The 15,982-nt window shown below is 35.3% G+C and overlaps 1 protein-coding gene across 1 annotated transcript; it reads left to right on the top strand.

The window, feature by feature from the left end:
• Positions 1 to 2,327: 2,327 nt before the first annotated feature.
• LOC110383830 (odorant receptor 59a) lies at positions 2,328 to 4,180 on the top strand. Its single transcript, XM_064043544.1, has 5 exons — positions 2,328 to 3,088; positions 3,163 to 3,262; positions 3,548 to 3,649; positions 3,734 to 3,889; positions 4,047 to 4,180. The coding sequence occupies exons 1-5, from the start codon at positions 2,331 to 2,333 to the stop codon at positions 4,101 to 4,103; spliced, it is 1,173 nt and encodes a 390-aa protein (XP_063899614.1). The 5' UTR covers positions 2,328 to 2,330; the 3' UTR covers positions 4,104 to 4,180.
• Positions 4,181 to 15,982: the final 11,802 nt, after the last annotated feature.

The raw sequence follows: 15,982 nt of genomic DNA, 5'->3' as shown, positions 1-15,982 counted from the left end.
TCGCGAAGATGTACCGTGTCATTACTGTATGCACTAGCGAAACTCTCATCAGATGCACAAGACGACGAGCAAGAAACAAAACTATCATCACAATGATCAAACATGATATATAAATATATAAGAAAATATGTAAATATATATAACAAACAAATAAGATACTAAAATATTCTATAACAGTTACCTGCTATCTCAAAGTCTTGATGCACTCGCCAGTTAACTTAAAAGATCAAAAGACACATATCTACACAATAAGATGTTTCCGAACGAGTCTCAAGTATAAAGTACGGGTTATGAAGTTATATCTAAGTCAAACTAATAGAACAATAACAAAATAAAAGAGCAGCGGCGTAGCTACAGGTGCTACAAAGTGCCACTCATAGTATTGACAGTCAAGTATTAGCAAGCACTACATATTAGGTGTTTTAATCACAAAACCTTCTTCTGAGGGATTCATTAGGATCAATTAGGTAATTCGTACAAAGCCGGAACGAGATACTTGTTTTAATAACTTACATTCAAGCAGGCAAAAGGTTCCCATAGACTTTTCCTAAACATAAATACAGTCTTCAATTTAACCATCAATTTTATTTCACAATTATTGAATGAAAGTAATTAAACGCCTCGACTTGTGGACGACTCATTAATCATTTATTTACTAGTCAACATGGGAGTAGAACTTTTCACTTTAACCAAACTTCAGGACAAACTCGACTCTTCAGTACATTTACTAAATCAATACAATTAAGAAGATAAATAACTCACTTTTTCGAGGTACTAGAAACAGAATGTTTCCGTGAGAGACTACTTTTTTAGAGTTCCTTTACATGAGACCGATTTAGACCGCGTAGAAACCCATTTGAGAATATTAAAAACTTTGTTTGTTAAGTGCATTACTAATCTGTATCCACTTCCTTAAAAACAAGTAAATGAACTTAATTTGAAGTGATATTAGGAAATCCTTCCATAATTTTAGTATAACCAAGTTTCCACGTTACATTATTTGTTTAGGGTAATTAATTTTTGAGGGGTAAATCTACCATCATGTAATTAGCGGAAGGCCGTGGCCAAGGATGCCTTCAAGTGTATTTGTACATAAACCACGATGTTCCCTTTTTATTGTTATTGCAGAGAATTTTGAACGAAGAGCAAAAATGAAGCTAAATTAAATTGAACTCAATTTTATTTCATGGAATTGTACCTATAACTATATAATGAAAACGAACATTATGTAAGTAGGTATATTCAAACAGTCTGAATTAAGTCATTACTATACCATTAAGTAATTATGTACTTTGGTAAGGCGTCTTTTTTATCATGTCGTTTCTTGTTATCGAAGGTCAGTGTGTAGGAAGGTACGTACATATTAGAGGTATTATAGCTGTTGTCACCGCTTTGTTTGAAATAAGTTCTATATTTAAAGATTCCAAATTTTTTTATGATACAAAAACATTTCTGTCGATTAGGTGGTTTCAGTTTGTGAATTTGAAACAATGATCATAATCACCGGGTAATAGTTGTTTAAAATAATTATTATGCAGCAAATAAATGAAAGACGGTCAGTAAATAACTATGCGATAAAAAACAAATGAAATGAAGGAACGTCGCCCCCAGCGTAATTGATACCCTCAGAAGTATCCCATCAAAAGTTATAATATTAGTATGCATTAAATGAGCCGTGTGCGGTATCCGAGGCTCCCAAGAATTAAACGGTGAAGATTTTCATGCCAGCGGCGCCCCCTACCGAACAACCCTTGCAATTAAAACGCACCCGAAGGGTTGCACCGCTTTCCACATTGCAAACACGTCCATTGTTTTAATCTTCTCCTCTCCCAGAATCCTTGGTATAATACTGGAATAAAGACTCCTAGTGTACCATGACATCATCATTCATCTCCAGCACTTACGTTCAATGACGTTCAATCTGAGGGCTCTAGATTAGCTGGATGGTTTCAATGCTGCGGAATTCATTGACGTATACTTGATTGAAATATTAATTTCAAGCTTTCTTACGGTCAAAAAATGTCGAATAAAACTTGGTAACAATTTGTTTTTGGTACAAAGAGAAGCTTTAGGTACTATGTGCACGTCCCTTTAGGTAGTCAACGATATAATTAATGACGTCACGTACCTACGTTGGCCGCTGAGAATAGGTGTAATTACTTCATACACGATACAAAAGAATTGGATTATAAGAAAGGCGTAATAGGGGAAAAATACATAATGATACGGCTCTGGTACCTACCGTTGTATATTCTACAGAAATTGAGGCTTGCAGCTTTATAAAAAACTGCTTAGAAACACAACACTCACTGACACAGCACGACAGCATCATGCCGTCGGATCAATCTAGAATGTTTGATCCACCGTTGACCGTTTTGAAAATATTCGGAGTATGGGAAGGCAGAACGCCCTCGAAATATTACAAAACCTTTTCATTTCTGTTCCTTTTTGTGTCATGGTTTTTTTATAACTTTCTTCTAACTTTAAACTTGGTTTATACTCCTCGAAGTTTGGAGTTATTTCTACGAGAAGTGATATTTTATTTTACAGAAATAACTGTTACATCGAAATTTTTAACAGTTCTCCTCTTGCGTGATAAAATACTTGAAGTATTTAGTATAATTGATGGCGATGAGTTTGTCGGTGATTATGAAAACAAAGACGGTATTCTATACAGAACTAATAAGGGTTACAGTTTCTGTTGGAAAGTATACAACTTTTTGGCGCTCATAGCTTATACATGTGATATAATAATGCCAGTAGTTATTGATCTTATTCGAGGAACCAAATCTGTACTGCCCATATGCAACTATTACTTTTTGAGCGAAGATTTCCGAGACTCTCATTTCGTTATTTTGTACCTCTATCAATCTATTGGAATGTATGGACACATGATGTATAACTTAAACATGGATTCTTTGGGATGGGGATTACTAGCTGTAGGTATAGCTCAAATTAAAGTACTAAATAAAAATTTTACGGATTTAAAATTATCAGCCGAAGAAAGCAAGCTGCCGTTAGAAATTCAAGACAACATTCAAAAAACGAGGCTCTTGAAATTGTTACGACACTACGAAGCAATTTTGAAGTAAGGTCGATGAAAAATATTTTTGTGTACTTATTTCGTGAAAAATTATATTTAGAAAATATTGTTTGTTCTAGCTATTGCGATGCGATTCAAAATTTGTTATCAGCAACTTTCTTTTTTCAATTCAGCTTCGGAGCGTTGACAACTTGTGTTATTATGTGTAGTTTATTGATGGTAAGTATAGACACAAACACACCAAGCTACACCAATTTGTAATATTTTACCTCTATTTCTGTCTTAATGATGATTTCCTCCTAGCCGATGATCGGCTACAGCGGCTGTTCTCATGTAAGGACATAAGCCAACTGCGCAGGACATATTATGTGCACAAGCATTTGATGCACTCAATATTGCTGCACTCTCCTAGTCCGATGGGACGACAATCCGACACGACCTAATATATTTACACTATGTTTCTGTCTTAATATATTTGCACTTAATAAAGACTTTTGTTTTCAGCCAGGAACGATGGTGTACAGAATATTTCTAGTCATTTATTTACTTGCTATGGCTGGTCAGATTGCTGTGCCAGGATTTTTTGGTACTCTACTAACTCATGAAGTACGTTACATATCAATTTATATACTAGTTTTTTCAGTACTGTAACATTAAATGGAAATATTTTAATTTCTATTTCTATTGTAGAGTGAAGAATTAGTAACAGCGGCATATAACTGCGAGTGGATAGAGAGATCACAGTCATTCAAAAGAACTTTGATCCTATTTAGAGAACGGGCGGGGACTCCGATCATAATTTCGGGCATGAAAATGTTTCCCCTGTCTCTCGCCACTTTTGTTGCAGTAAGGACTTATATTTCTTAACACTAATCAATATCCTGAGAAAGTTAAGCTTGGTTTAAATGTTATAAATCTGTTATGTTAAATATCGATCTATGTTTTGTTTTCTATGAATTGGAATCCCGTCATCAGTATTTAATATATTTGTGTTCTATTACAGATCATGAAAACTACGTACTCTTTCTTCACGCTAATAAGAAATGCTCAAGAAACATAGACTCATCGCTATTTAAGGTTACAACGCCTGCCTATCATCATCATCATCCTCCGAGCCTTTTTCCCAACAATGTTGGGGTCGGCTTCCAGTCTAACCGGATTCAGCTGAGTTACAACGCCTGCCTATACATTACCTATATTTTAGTTTGAATTAAGTTATTTATCAAACTAAAATATAGGTAATGTATACTAAAAAAACGGATTTTCGTAGAGCATGTTTTATTTTTGACAGTCACTACATATAGCGTACCTAATGCATTAAGTTCAAATTAAGTTATTTATTGAACTTAATGCATTAGGTACGCTATATGTAGTGACTGTCAAAAATAAAACATGCTCTACGAAAATCCGTTTTTTTTTGGTGAAAATACGACTTAAGGAGAAGAAACTTGCATAATTAGTTATTTTACCGATCGTACCAGGAAGCCGTTAATTATAATAGAACGATCAACGAATAAGATTTCGCGTATCGCTAATAGGTGGCGCCACCTGCGCTAAACTCATTAGTGACGAAACTTCAAATTGTCGTCAATTAAAATTTACTAACATGGTTATAGCCACAAAGGGAGTCACGTTGATTTTGGCACGTGATATTTGCTAATAATGTGATTACGTTACGGATATTATGTAAGTATTATTGGAGGTATATATATATGCGTAACTATGTCAAGTAAACAGCGTAATGTTTAGAGACGGCTTTACTCTAAAATATATCTACATAAAACGTGGCGTGCACTTGGAGAGGCATATACAGTCATGGACACATAATTAAAGACACCCCCCGACTCGAAGTGAAATAAATGGTTATGGTACTGACATGAGCTTAAACACGGTATAAACTGTAGTGTAATAATTATTAAAACAAACATTACATTGTGTTCTTTAAATTAAGGACAAAAAATATTTTCTTTCTTTAATACTTTAGATATAAAGCTCTATGGGAAATGAACACTAACTTTTGTAGCTGATACTTGGCTGGTCAGCTAATTAAAGACAGTTAAAGCCCAGTTAAGAAAAAAAAGGAAAGATACAAATAGTTGCCATAGTTTTTTTTTTTAAGTAAGTAAAATACTTATGAAAACTCGAATTAGGTAATAATTTAGGTTTATTTCATTAAAAAATTTCATTTTAGTCCTATCAATAAGACTAGAACAAAAATTCTGCTAAGTAAAATGTTTTAGGCTTTTTAATATTATATTTTGACATACGGATTTATTCATACCACTTGATCTGTAGTAAGGACATGGTAATAAATTTATTATTAAAGATTTCTTATCAATGGCACTAAAAAAGGCAAGGTTTGAGAACAACTCAAAACCGACCCCAAGGAAAACTTGTCCGCAAACAGACTTTAAGGCGGTGCTATAGGCAAATAGAGAACCATTTACATGATTCGGTACTGGTTTTTTTGGGAGTCATCTGATGCTAAAAAGACGACAATTGTGTCTGCAGAACTTTTAGACTACAACCGGGTCGGGAAAAGTTGTAAGGCATGGGTATCGGAAGATGTTACTTTTGGAAAAGCACCGCGTGTCCATACTGTAGTTGGCTATTTCTATCAAATGTGAAAGGTGCAGTTAACAAGTGTTCAAAAATGTATTTTTTTTCTCATTAAACAAAGAGATACGAATAATCCTAAAATAATGTATCGAAATTAGTCGCCTCCAAAACATGAGATGGAACCAAAATAGACTAAGAAAGTTCTCAAACATAGGAGGCGAAAAAGTAATAGTGTGGGGCTTCTCTCCACTACTTGGTGTGGTGATCTTTTAGAAAGATATTATTAAAAATAGGCGAATTCAAGTACTATAATATTTTAGAAATAGCATTTTGTTATATGCTAAGCATAATTTACCGGTCCTTAGCGCTTTCCAAATTAGAAAAGTTCTGAAAAACACGAGTAGTAAAAAGGACTCTTTGGTCGAGCAACTTATGACGGTTTTGGTTTGGCCCATCGCAAATTTAATAGAAAAAAAAACTGGTGATCGGCCAGAAAACACAATGGCGATAATTCATACATGAAACATTGATCAATTTTACACAGATTTTTATGAAGCATGGAAGAAAATTCCCGTAGCGACTTAAAACAAAACTGACCGCTTGCACGCTTAGGGATGTCGTGCTGTCATTGAGGTAAAAGGAAATAAACCAAATATTAGTACTCATTAGTATGCTTAATTACAGTGTAGGGAATGTTGTTATAGAAAAGTACCATCAATAATATTAATAATTTGCATTTCTTCCTCTGAGCAAATAGAGTGTCTTTAATTATATGGCCAGGCCACGTTATGGTTCATACCGCTCGAGATTCGGATAAAGCGAAAAAAAACTTGTCGCGAAGGATCACTGAAGATAGTCTTTAGTTTTAATATTTCACAATGCCCTCTTAAATATTTTAAAATCTATACATATAATAAATCTGTAGAAAGTGATTGTTTGTTCGGGATTCACGTAAAATCTACGAATTTAATGCAGACAATGCTTATATACAAAAGTTCTACGTAACTTGGGGTATTACTTAGGCTTTGTTTCATCGAAATCGGTTCACTCTATCAAAAGATATGATTAATTTAGTGAATTCAAGATGTAAAATATTACGACACGCAATCTGTTTGACAAAACAGTACAGGTTAAAGTAGCTCCATCTGTGGTAAATAAAATACATCAAGAAGCGAGGTGGTAAATAACAATGAATTACCATTTACATTCTTTATATACTATTATTTCAATAGATGGAGTTGTGTATTTTCCGTAATTCACCATATTTTAACACGTAGTGTAATTTTTCGATAGACATTTCAATAGTGTTTGTCAGTTTGCCATGCCACATCAAAATCCAACTATAATTATTACCTTGATGAAAGGAAAATTAATAGATCTCAGCCAAATTTAAAACGGTGCCATCTAAATTATTTTTTGAACATTATGTCAAAAATGATGACTTTAGTGGAACAATTAATTATAATTTAAAGTTACAGATGGAGTTCATATCAGGATTTTTTCATAAACATAGTTTAGCTTATCTTCCACTAATGTGGTGGCCTTAAACAAATTACTTTGAGTGAGTAGTATTATTTTTTCTGATGCAAAATATGAAAACTTAATCCTAAATTTAATCGCTGCTAAGCGTGAGATAATGTAGGCTTCTGTAGCTTTAAAAACCAGCCCAGATACAAAGATAAGAAATGGGAGCTGCCTTATCGCGTCTGAAAACGTACAAAATACGCGTCGCATACCAGAGACATGCTTACTTTCAACTTCCGATCGCAATTAATACACTGTTCACGATTACGAACAGTCTCAGTTAGACCCGAGCCAAGTCTAAAAAAAACACCTTTTATATAAAACTACGTTTGATATCATTCAATTACAAAGACAGAATTGTTCTCTGTTGCAAATCCTATCCACCTATATCCTATCCTAATCCAGAATGCATTGCAGGTGTGCATTGCACAAAAACCAATGGTATCCTATTCGAGAAGTCAAAAGAGTCGACCTGCCAACGTCAGCTTCTGCGCTAAGCAAGTGTTCTTAATAGTACCATCAGAATTACATTCATCGTTGAATGAGGTGAATAAATTTTCAGAAACCACAATAACAGTAGGAGCCAAAGCGTATCGCTTCATAGAGCTCTGATTGGCCCCAGGTGACCAAGTCAGGTCTGATTTGTTCGTTCATCAGATCTTTGAAAGTGTTTCGGTGGATACTTACTGTCGTCCTGTTTACGTGTGACACAAAATATGGTATATAAACGTCCTCCGCAAGAGCGAAATTTTCCCAGTGTGCGGTAGTGACGCACAGTATACAACACTTATGTTTCTTTTGATTTGCTGGCTCCACCAAAAAATGACAAATTGCGAGCGTACATTTTGAAAATCTTGGCAAAACTGCAGGTTTCAAGTACGAACACATGAAGTGGACTCTCTCAGATACGTACATTTTGCCTATTCGTGAACTAATGCAATTATTTCGGTGGAGTCCCTGCTTAGGCCACCACATTAGGCGTGCGCGATCCTCGGGCGTGTGAGTAGCGCGGGCGCCGCGCGTGCGTCGCGAGCGCGTTGCGTGAGCGTCGCGTTTTGCTGCCCTGCGGCATTTGTAGCGCGCACGCGCCGCTCTCCTTGACGTTTAACTGCTAAGGCGTTTAGCGGGCGAAGGGGTAAGAACGCAACTCGAGCGCCGCGTGCTCGCCTCGAGCGCGTCGCTTGCACTCTTCACACATGCCGCAGGGCAGCAAAACGCGATGTTCACGCAGCGCGCTCGCGACGCCCGCGCTACTCACACGCCCGAGGATCGCGCACGCCTAATGTGGGGTCAGCCTTACCATAGTCAGTAAGTGAAACTATCCTACCCTATGCGCCTGCTGATGATGATGACTCATTTCATCATCCATCCAGCTATTCCCCAACTATGTTGGTGTTGGCTTCCAGTCGCCGAATCTGTTCGAGTACCAATATTTTGCTTGGAGCGACTACCTATCTGATCTCTTCAATCCAGTCACATTACAAGACATTATCCATGGTAAGACTGACAGACTTTCTGGCTTCTGATTAGTCACAGCAGCTGCAGAAAATGTACAAATGACAGCTTTGTCAGACTCAAAGCATATAGACATAGATTATAGCTGTTTCCTGTGAAAATTACTTACGCACTATACGTAATAATTTTCCAAATTGGCTGACTAGATCCAGAGATATTCACAACGTCACAAACTTTACTTCTTTTGTTTAGATAAATGGTCACATCCACAACACAACCTTGATCATTGAATCTATGCGACTGCTAAGTGCTAATCCTAATTATACTGTCACGTGAAAGAATGCACCTACGGGATAAGTAGTATTTTGACGATTCTATATTCCCCACGCAGACGAAGTTGCGGGCAACAGCTAGTAGAAAATAAAGTTCCAGTAGCAATCAGAAAAAAGAAATACAGATGAAATGCGGCAGCAATTTAAGATTCCAACAGTGTCTTTAATTATGTGTCCATGACTGTATATGTCCAGCAGTGGACTGCGATAGGCTGATGATGATGATGATGATGATGATACATAAAACGATAATATGCTATTGTAAGCATCAAACGTGGACCAGAAACAGCCAAAAACCTCGTAGATTTTTACCAGTGCAAAAGTTAGTCTATAAAATAAAGAAGCATTTAAATATATTCAATTGCAGTAACTAGTTTCAAAAGAAAGACTTGTGTAATCACATCTTTCACTGACTTGGGAACAGATAAACGAAAAGTTGAAAAGTTTTGATGAATGCATGCAATCGTCACCGCAGCGCCAATGACCGACAGACTTTCATGAATAAATTAATATTTTTAATACGATTAAACTCAGTTTATTAGTTTCATTTCACTTTGACTGCTCTGAAACTGGTGACTATTTAGTAAATTTTTATCGGCCACATAAAATATTTTTCAGCTTTAATTCGGTTGAAGGTTTTAATGATTTCTGGGAAATAAAACTTCAGTTTATGGGTTTAATGGCTTCAATGGCGGAAAAATATTATTTTTGTTCAGTGCAGTAATAACTCTTTTGGTAATAGACTTGTTTCTGGCTTGTCAGCAAAAACAGTAAGATTTGACTAGTTTTATGTTATTTTCAGATAGGTTTTATAATTAAGCAATATGTTTTGATACATACTTACCTAGCTGATGATGTTAACAAAAATAAGACTCCTCGATCATTACTTTGGTATACGCCGCTGAATGTTAAACATACAAGCAAGTTACTTAACGAAACCAAAACGCTGTCACAACTAGCTACGGATACTTAAACTCCCCGATGCTCACACTAGGGGATAATTTCGCATTCTAATGTTTCATTTCGACTACGACATGCAAAAGTAGTCTTACAATAAGACAGAAAAACAATGGAAAGTTTGTCTATTTACATAGTTATCATGGCGCATTCACATCGTCACTGGGGAACTGGCTAATGGCGCGGCTCATTACGCAACTCCTTACAGATATTGTTGGAGAAAAACAATTAGAACTCAGTGTTAAACAACTTGTTTTCAAAAGTACGTTGGCGAATGCTCTACGATTTTTTCAAACATTTTTTTACTGGGTGTGTAGGCAAATATGCAGGAATTACCATTTAAGTTTAACATACCCTAGTTCGAGCTTGTCTAAGCTGTACTTACAGTGAATGCGATGGTAGGGCGCGTCATTTTACTGAGACGAGCTATAAATTTGTAGCTTCATATTGAAGTGCTGCATAACACAAGTGGGTATATAGTGGTCAAGAAACCTCGAAAAAGTCAAAATAAAGACTGTAATCAAATTAAAAACGTGCTTGCCTTTTCATCATGCTTGGACACTTTTAAAACAGAATATTACAGTAACATCATCAAAACACTTTCAAAGGCCTTCCAAGATAAGATTTAATAAAGTTAATCTTCAAAATCACTTGCACCAAACAGATTTGTATCTCCAAAGTGTTTTGGTACTTAGCAACAAAAACTCATTTTGCCTTCGTTTGAACACTGGCCGTGTATATTGTGTGCAGGCTAGACAAGGGCTCTCCAGTTAGTGTTAATGAGCTTGGTCATTACCGAGCGTGCGTGCCCCGGAAACAAGTTTCTGCAAGGAACCTTAAACACCTTCCCGGGTAGAAACAAGTTTCTACAAACTTAAACACGGCTCTAAGAAATCATAAAAGCGGACGCGTAATGTACAGCACATGTCTTTGATAGTGTTAGTGTAAACGTTTTGCAAGTGAAAACATATTAAAGTAGTTTCTAAGGCAAATGAGTTTTCGCAGAATTTGTAGATCAGATTTAAATTAAGAACGTTCACCTTATGAAGTAAATAAATGTTATCCTCATATCCTCTTTCCTTTTCCATATTTTTTGTAAACAGAATACTATATCCTGAGTAAGCAAATAGCAAGGTTGGTGATATAGTTCAGTTAAGCACAGAATTATTTCTTGGAAAAACACATTACATGTTGGTGTGACTCATGACAAATAAACATCTTATAACTATATTTTCACGATTCTCTTTGAAAATAACACAAACAATCCTGAAAATATAACTAATTTATTTTTGGTGAATATGTTGCAGTGAAAATAAAATAGAGCAATAATTAACAAATTAATTTAAACAATCAGTAAATGAAATACATAAACAGTAAGACTCTGTGGCTAATTTATTGAAGCTAATGATATCAAAACACAGCGGTCGCATTACTTTGTTAATTACACAATGTCAAACTTCATTAGTGCACACACAACAAAATTAAATTTCGTTGAGTCTGAGTTTGAGTACGAGTCTTAGAGCATCTAACTTACTGGAACCGCCGTAAGTACAGCTATGAAGTGAAGAAAAGAGTCTGGCATTTCAAGAGCGGGGTACGAAGCAACGCATCAAAAATACATTTGCTTTCGAAGTTTATAGACATGATAAGTGAGTAAAGTTCATTACTCACACATGTACCTAGACAAGATACATCTATGATGCAAAGGCCTTTTTGACCACCCCTGATGTGGGTGCAGCATTCATGGTGTGTCAGACTCTTATTGACTAGAACCCACCATGTTCTTAAGCCTTCATGTACCAAGACCGCGGTCCCGCAGCCTATGATAGCATATACTTTAAGAAGAGAGGAAGGCACAATGGCAAATTGGCGTGTCCAGTTGGTGAAATGCTCTAACACACGAGTACTAACATACAACAACATTGTGCTTACTTTATTCGTCTGACTAATGTGGGGACCGCACTAACTAAACTCCATGTATTATGTTGGTGGTTTAACGCTGGTTTATGTTCGAATTACGGGCTTAGTGACGTCATTTTACGTAACAAATGCTGATGGATTGCTCATAGCTTTGTTGCGTGGTCCTTTGCTGAACTTTTTTGTTTGCCAATTAATTTATTGATAATTGTTTTGTACAGTGTTCTTCTAAAAGAGAACTATGCTCTTACTTGTGGGTACATAGTGGTAATGCAATAGTGGTAATGTGAGGAATAGATATTAAAATCGTTTTGTTATTTTGGTCTATAAAAAACCTATACCTACGTATAGAGATAAGTAAAGTAAGTATGCTATGTATTTTTTTCAAAATATTTTTTTTGTAGTTTTTTAGATTTCGAATTTAGTATAGATCGAAATATAAAGTTATGATACCCAACTGTTCCAGCCCAATAAATAAATTGTTACCTTACATAGTTACCTAACATACGAAGCTTTAACAAACTTAGCAATCCCACTAAACTATTTTCCTATAAACCCCAACTTCTTTACTGAAGCGGGACAAACAGCTGACAAAACAAAACACAAACATTTCCAATTCCATTTACAAACAGAAACAAATGCCTTTTTGTTCTGCCATTAAATAAATCCATTACAAAAATAGTTTGCTTTACCTACCCAATTAATTTGTAAAATCACAAGTCGCATCCCCCGGCTTTCAAGTATAATTTAAACATTACAGTAGGATTCCCGCTGGGCTGGGATTAATCACTGGCTGTTTAAAAATTCAAATTATCCATTCTACGAGGCTACTTTTCGGATTCGTTCGGAAAACGAGAATTAATATTTAAAATTTTAGATGCTTCTACTTGGATGTATTTACTGAAATGTACATGAAGATGATTTTAGGAACTAGCTTATGATAAAGATTTTTGCGCAACGAGATCAATTATGTGGTTATAGGATAGAAGGCTTATTTTATTTAGCTGTAGACATTATTTTTGGAAAAAGAATTGGTGGTACTTACTTAGTCCTATAAATTAATTTAAATCGAATTGCAAATGAGTGAGTGAGAATCTAAAATTCATCTTCAAACTTTAAAAAGAAAAGCTCAAACCAAATTCACGCCATCATTAGACTGTATCATTTCACCAAACAATAGCTCGCTCTTACCCAACACATACTTGTACGCAGAGCAACGCAAAACGTAATCCAAAACGTACTTCACACTAGGTAGCCTCACAATCTCAAGCAAAACAATAGCAGGTAAAGAGCTTCCATCGGAGAGGGATGATGTGCTCCACGTAACGAACCCCTAGAGGCATGCTTTATCCTCTGAATAAAAATAACACAATGTACACAATCAGTTGATGCTACCTGTAAACGTCTGCCTTTGGGCGCAATACTTTTTTCCCGACAGAAAAATAAAACAAAAGCCTATCTAGGTTCTGCGGGCGCTGATAATGGATTTGGGCTTATAGTTCTACAAAAACAGGAGGCTTTTACGCCTGTAGGTTTTAAATAAAATGCGCAGAACCCATTCTAGGTTTCACATGTCGAGTTAAACAGATTTCAGTTTGATGTTACGTTTATGGGCTCGTGAAAAATATGGTAGGTAATATCGTTGTTTGTTTAAGTAAAGAAAGATGTACAAGATAAACAGTAAGAGATGGTGATACTAAAAAACGTTTTTATGACCGAGCAATTTTTTGGTTAATATTTTCTGTTTTTCATTGTCTTTGAAAACTGTGGAATAAAAATAATTCAGTATTGTTGTAACGCATAAATCATGAAGAGACAAAAAAGGATCAATGCATTTCACAATGACAATTTAACTACAAAGGATTTAGAATCATAAACAAGCATCATCATAACCATAAACTAACAAAGCCCCGACCTCTATAAAAGCAAATAACTTCATTCTACCGTAGATACGTGCATTTAAAGAGAATAATAATTGAAAGTGTTCCAACTATGCTGAAATAGAGCATCACTAGTTTTCGAGCAACAATTTTCGTTCGCTGAAAGTTACCTGTTGAAACTGAAGTTTATCATACGTGAAAACAACACTGAAACTTCGCAACTTTGCAGGACAACAGTTTTCACTTCTATATGCATAATATACGGGAAACTTTCTTTATTACATTAACAGTGCAGACTAAACTGTCGACCGATAGTTAGCTGACAGTTGAAGGTAATCATAACTCCAATCAAACATTTTAGTCGGTCTAATACTATTGTAATGTGCGGGCTAGGTAAGTACATTTCAATACTGATTTATGAACACTTTCAGACGACTCAAGGTTTGCAGTGTTTATTATTTTCAGCAAAGATTTTACCTCGTCAGAATGTACAATATTTGTTCTTGCTGTTATGAATGTACATTTTTAACGAACTCGTGTAATATTTAAATTCGTAAAGTTTACTCATCAAACACGTGAATATTAAAAGTAATAAAATAAAATTCTGACAGAAAAAAGGTAAGTAAGGATATGTCGATCTATATGGGTACAGAAACAAACTGTCTCTACTAAGGATTTTGTCTGTACAATATATTGGTGTTAAACAAATAAAGACTAATCCTATTTTTTTTTATTATTAAAGGAATGAGTTCCCTCAGATCGCATGCGAAAGTGCGGACAGAAGCTAGTGAAGTAGGTATAAGTACTTTTATATCATACTTAATTTAGTTTCTGATTCTTCAGAGCATTTTTAAGACACGTAAAAGATTGAGTAGCTTGTATGCTGTATTATCTCAAAAAGCATCTCAGCTTAAAAGAATTCTTCTGAAACAACGAACGGTTCCGCGTTCAATTTATTAATAAATATTGACATGCAAGGCAGCGCCTGAGGCGATTGATTGCGATGCAGCACCTCGCTTACCTAGACACACTCCGGGAAAACTGAGATCGTAAATATTGTGGAAATATATTTAGGAGTAAATGTAGTGCCAGTATCAAAATCAGTCGAGAGCAAAAAGGTGTACCTAGGTTAAAACCTATCAATTTGCTTATTGAACTCCTATAGGTATGTTTTTTAAATACAGTACGTCGGTAGTTCGAATTTTTAGATTCAGAACTACAGTTGAGAGTAACATTACCTATATTGAAACTAAAGGTAAAAACTGGTGAATAGATTTTTTTATAATTTTAAGATGATTATTTCATGTACAATTATACCTAAGTCGTAGTAGATAATAAACATTTACTGTGTTAATAAAATACTGACCAAAATAGTATGCAACACACTGCCTCCATTCAACGCAATTGAATACAAAATTAAAGTTCAGGTACACCAATAAACTTTATTAGACTGTTTACTTAAAAAATAATATCGAAAAGCTTATAAAATATGGTTCAAAGATTAAATGTCATAGATGTGACAACGTAAGTACGTCGACGCAGTAAATCAAGCGAAGGAAATTGGTTGCTTTCTAGATACTACGGAGCTATTGGCAACCTGTTACTATTGGTAAGCTATTGCCTATCTATTGGCCTAATTTATTGCGCTTGAGTTTCTCTTGAAGGTCCTCTACTTGAACCATGAACCGTGGAAAATGATATTGTGTTACCAAAATATTGTTACCCTAGATTTGTAATAACATTTATTTTATAAGACGTCGAAGAGTTTTCTCCTTTATTTGTTTTCTGTGCGTGCTCTCAAATGGCAATAAAAATTAGAAGTTGAAATACGAAATATTGATGATAATTTGATATTCAATATCTAGTGATTTGCATGCATTGGACATTAGAGGTATATTCGTTTTCTTATGAACTGGCAAAAAATCTAACCACTTAGTTCTCTTATTAAAAACTTCCTAAAGGAGCTCTGAATTATCCCATTGTAAAGTCTTAGCCTCATAATATAAAAATAATTAATAAGTTCCATTTTAGCTAACCCTTTGTCGCCGCAACTGGCTAAAAAACAACAAAGAATTTTTAAAGCTCTTTATAAATAATTTTTAGAGTTCTTCAGTAGTCTGTTAATTAGAACGGATCTCTGGTTCCGTTTCGCGGATGGACGAACGTCACCTTCGTTAATTGCATCTCATTTAAAAAGTACGGAACCCGCAATTAACCTACATCCTTTCCCAACGGTCTCTGTTTAAGTAGAGTAGGCACTTATTGTAATTCACCCCCTTTGAAATATACCCACCAACTAATAGTTCCACAGTCAC

Source organism: Helicoverpa armigera, chromosome 3, assembly GCF_030705265.1.
Source record: "Helicoverpa armigera isolate CAAS_96S chromosome 3, ASM3070526v1, whole genome shotgun sequence".
NCBI lineage: Eukaryota > Metazoa > Arthropoda > Insecta > Lepidoptera > Noctuidae > Helicoverpa > Helicoverpa armigera.
Note: the sequence above shows the minus strand (reverse complement) of the source record. Positions and strands in the feature narration are given on the sequence as shown.

Bases quoted from the DNA above. Each gene is read 5' to 3' on its own strand.
- LOC110383830 (XM_064043544.1), top strand. From the start codon at position 2,331: ATGCCGTCGGATCAATCTAGAATGTTTGATCCACCGTTGACCGTTTTG. The intron at 3,089-3,162 runs GTAAGGTCGATG...TGTTTGTTCTAG, and splicing joins CACTACGAAGCAATTTTGAA to CTATTGCGATGCGATTCAAA. The intron at 3,650-3,733 runs GTACGTTACATA...TTTCTATTGTAG, and splicing joins GTACTCTACTAACTCATGAA to AGTGAAGAATTAGTAACAGC.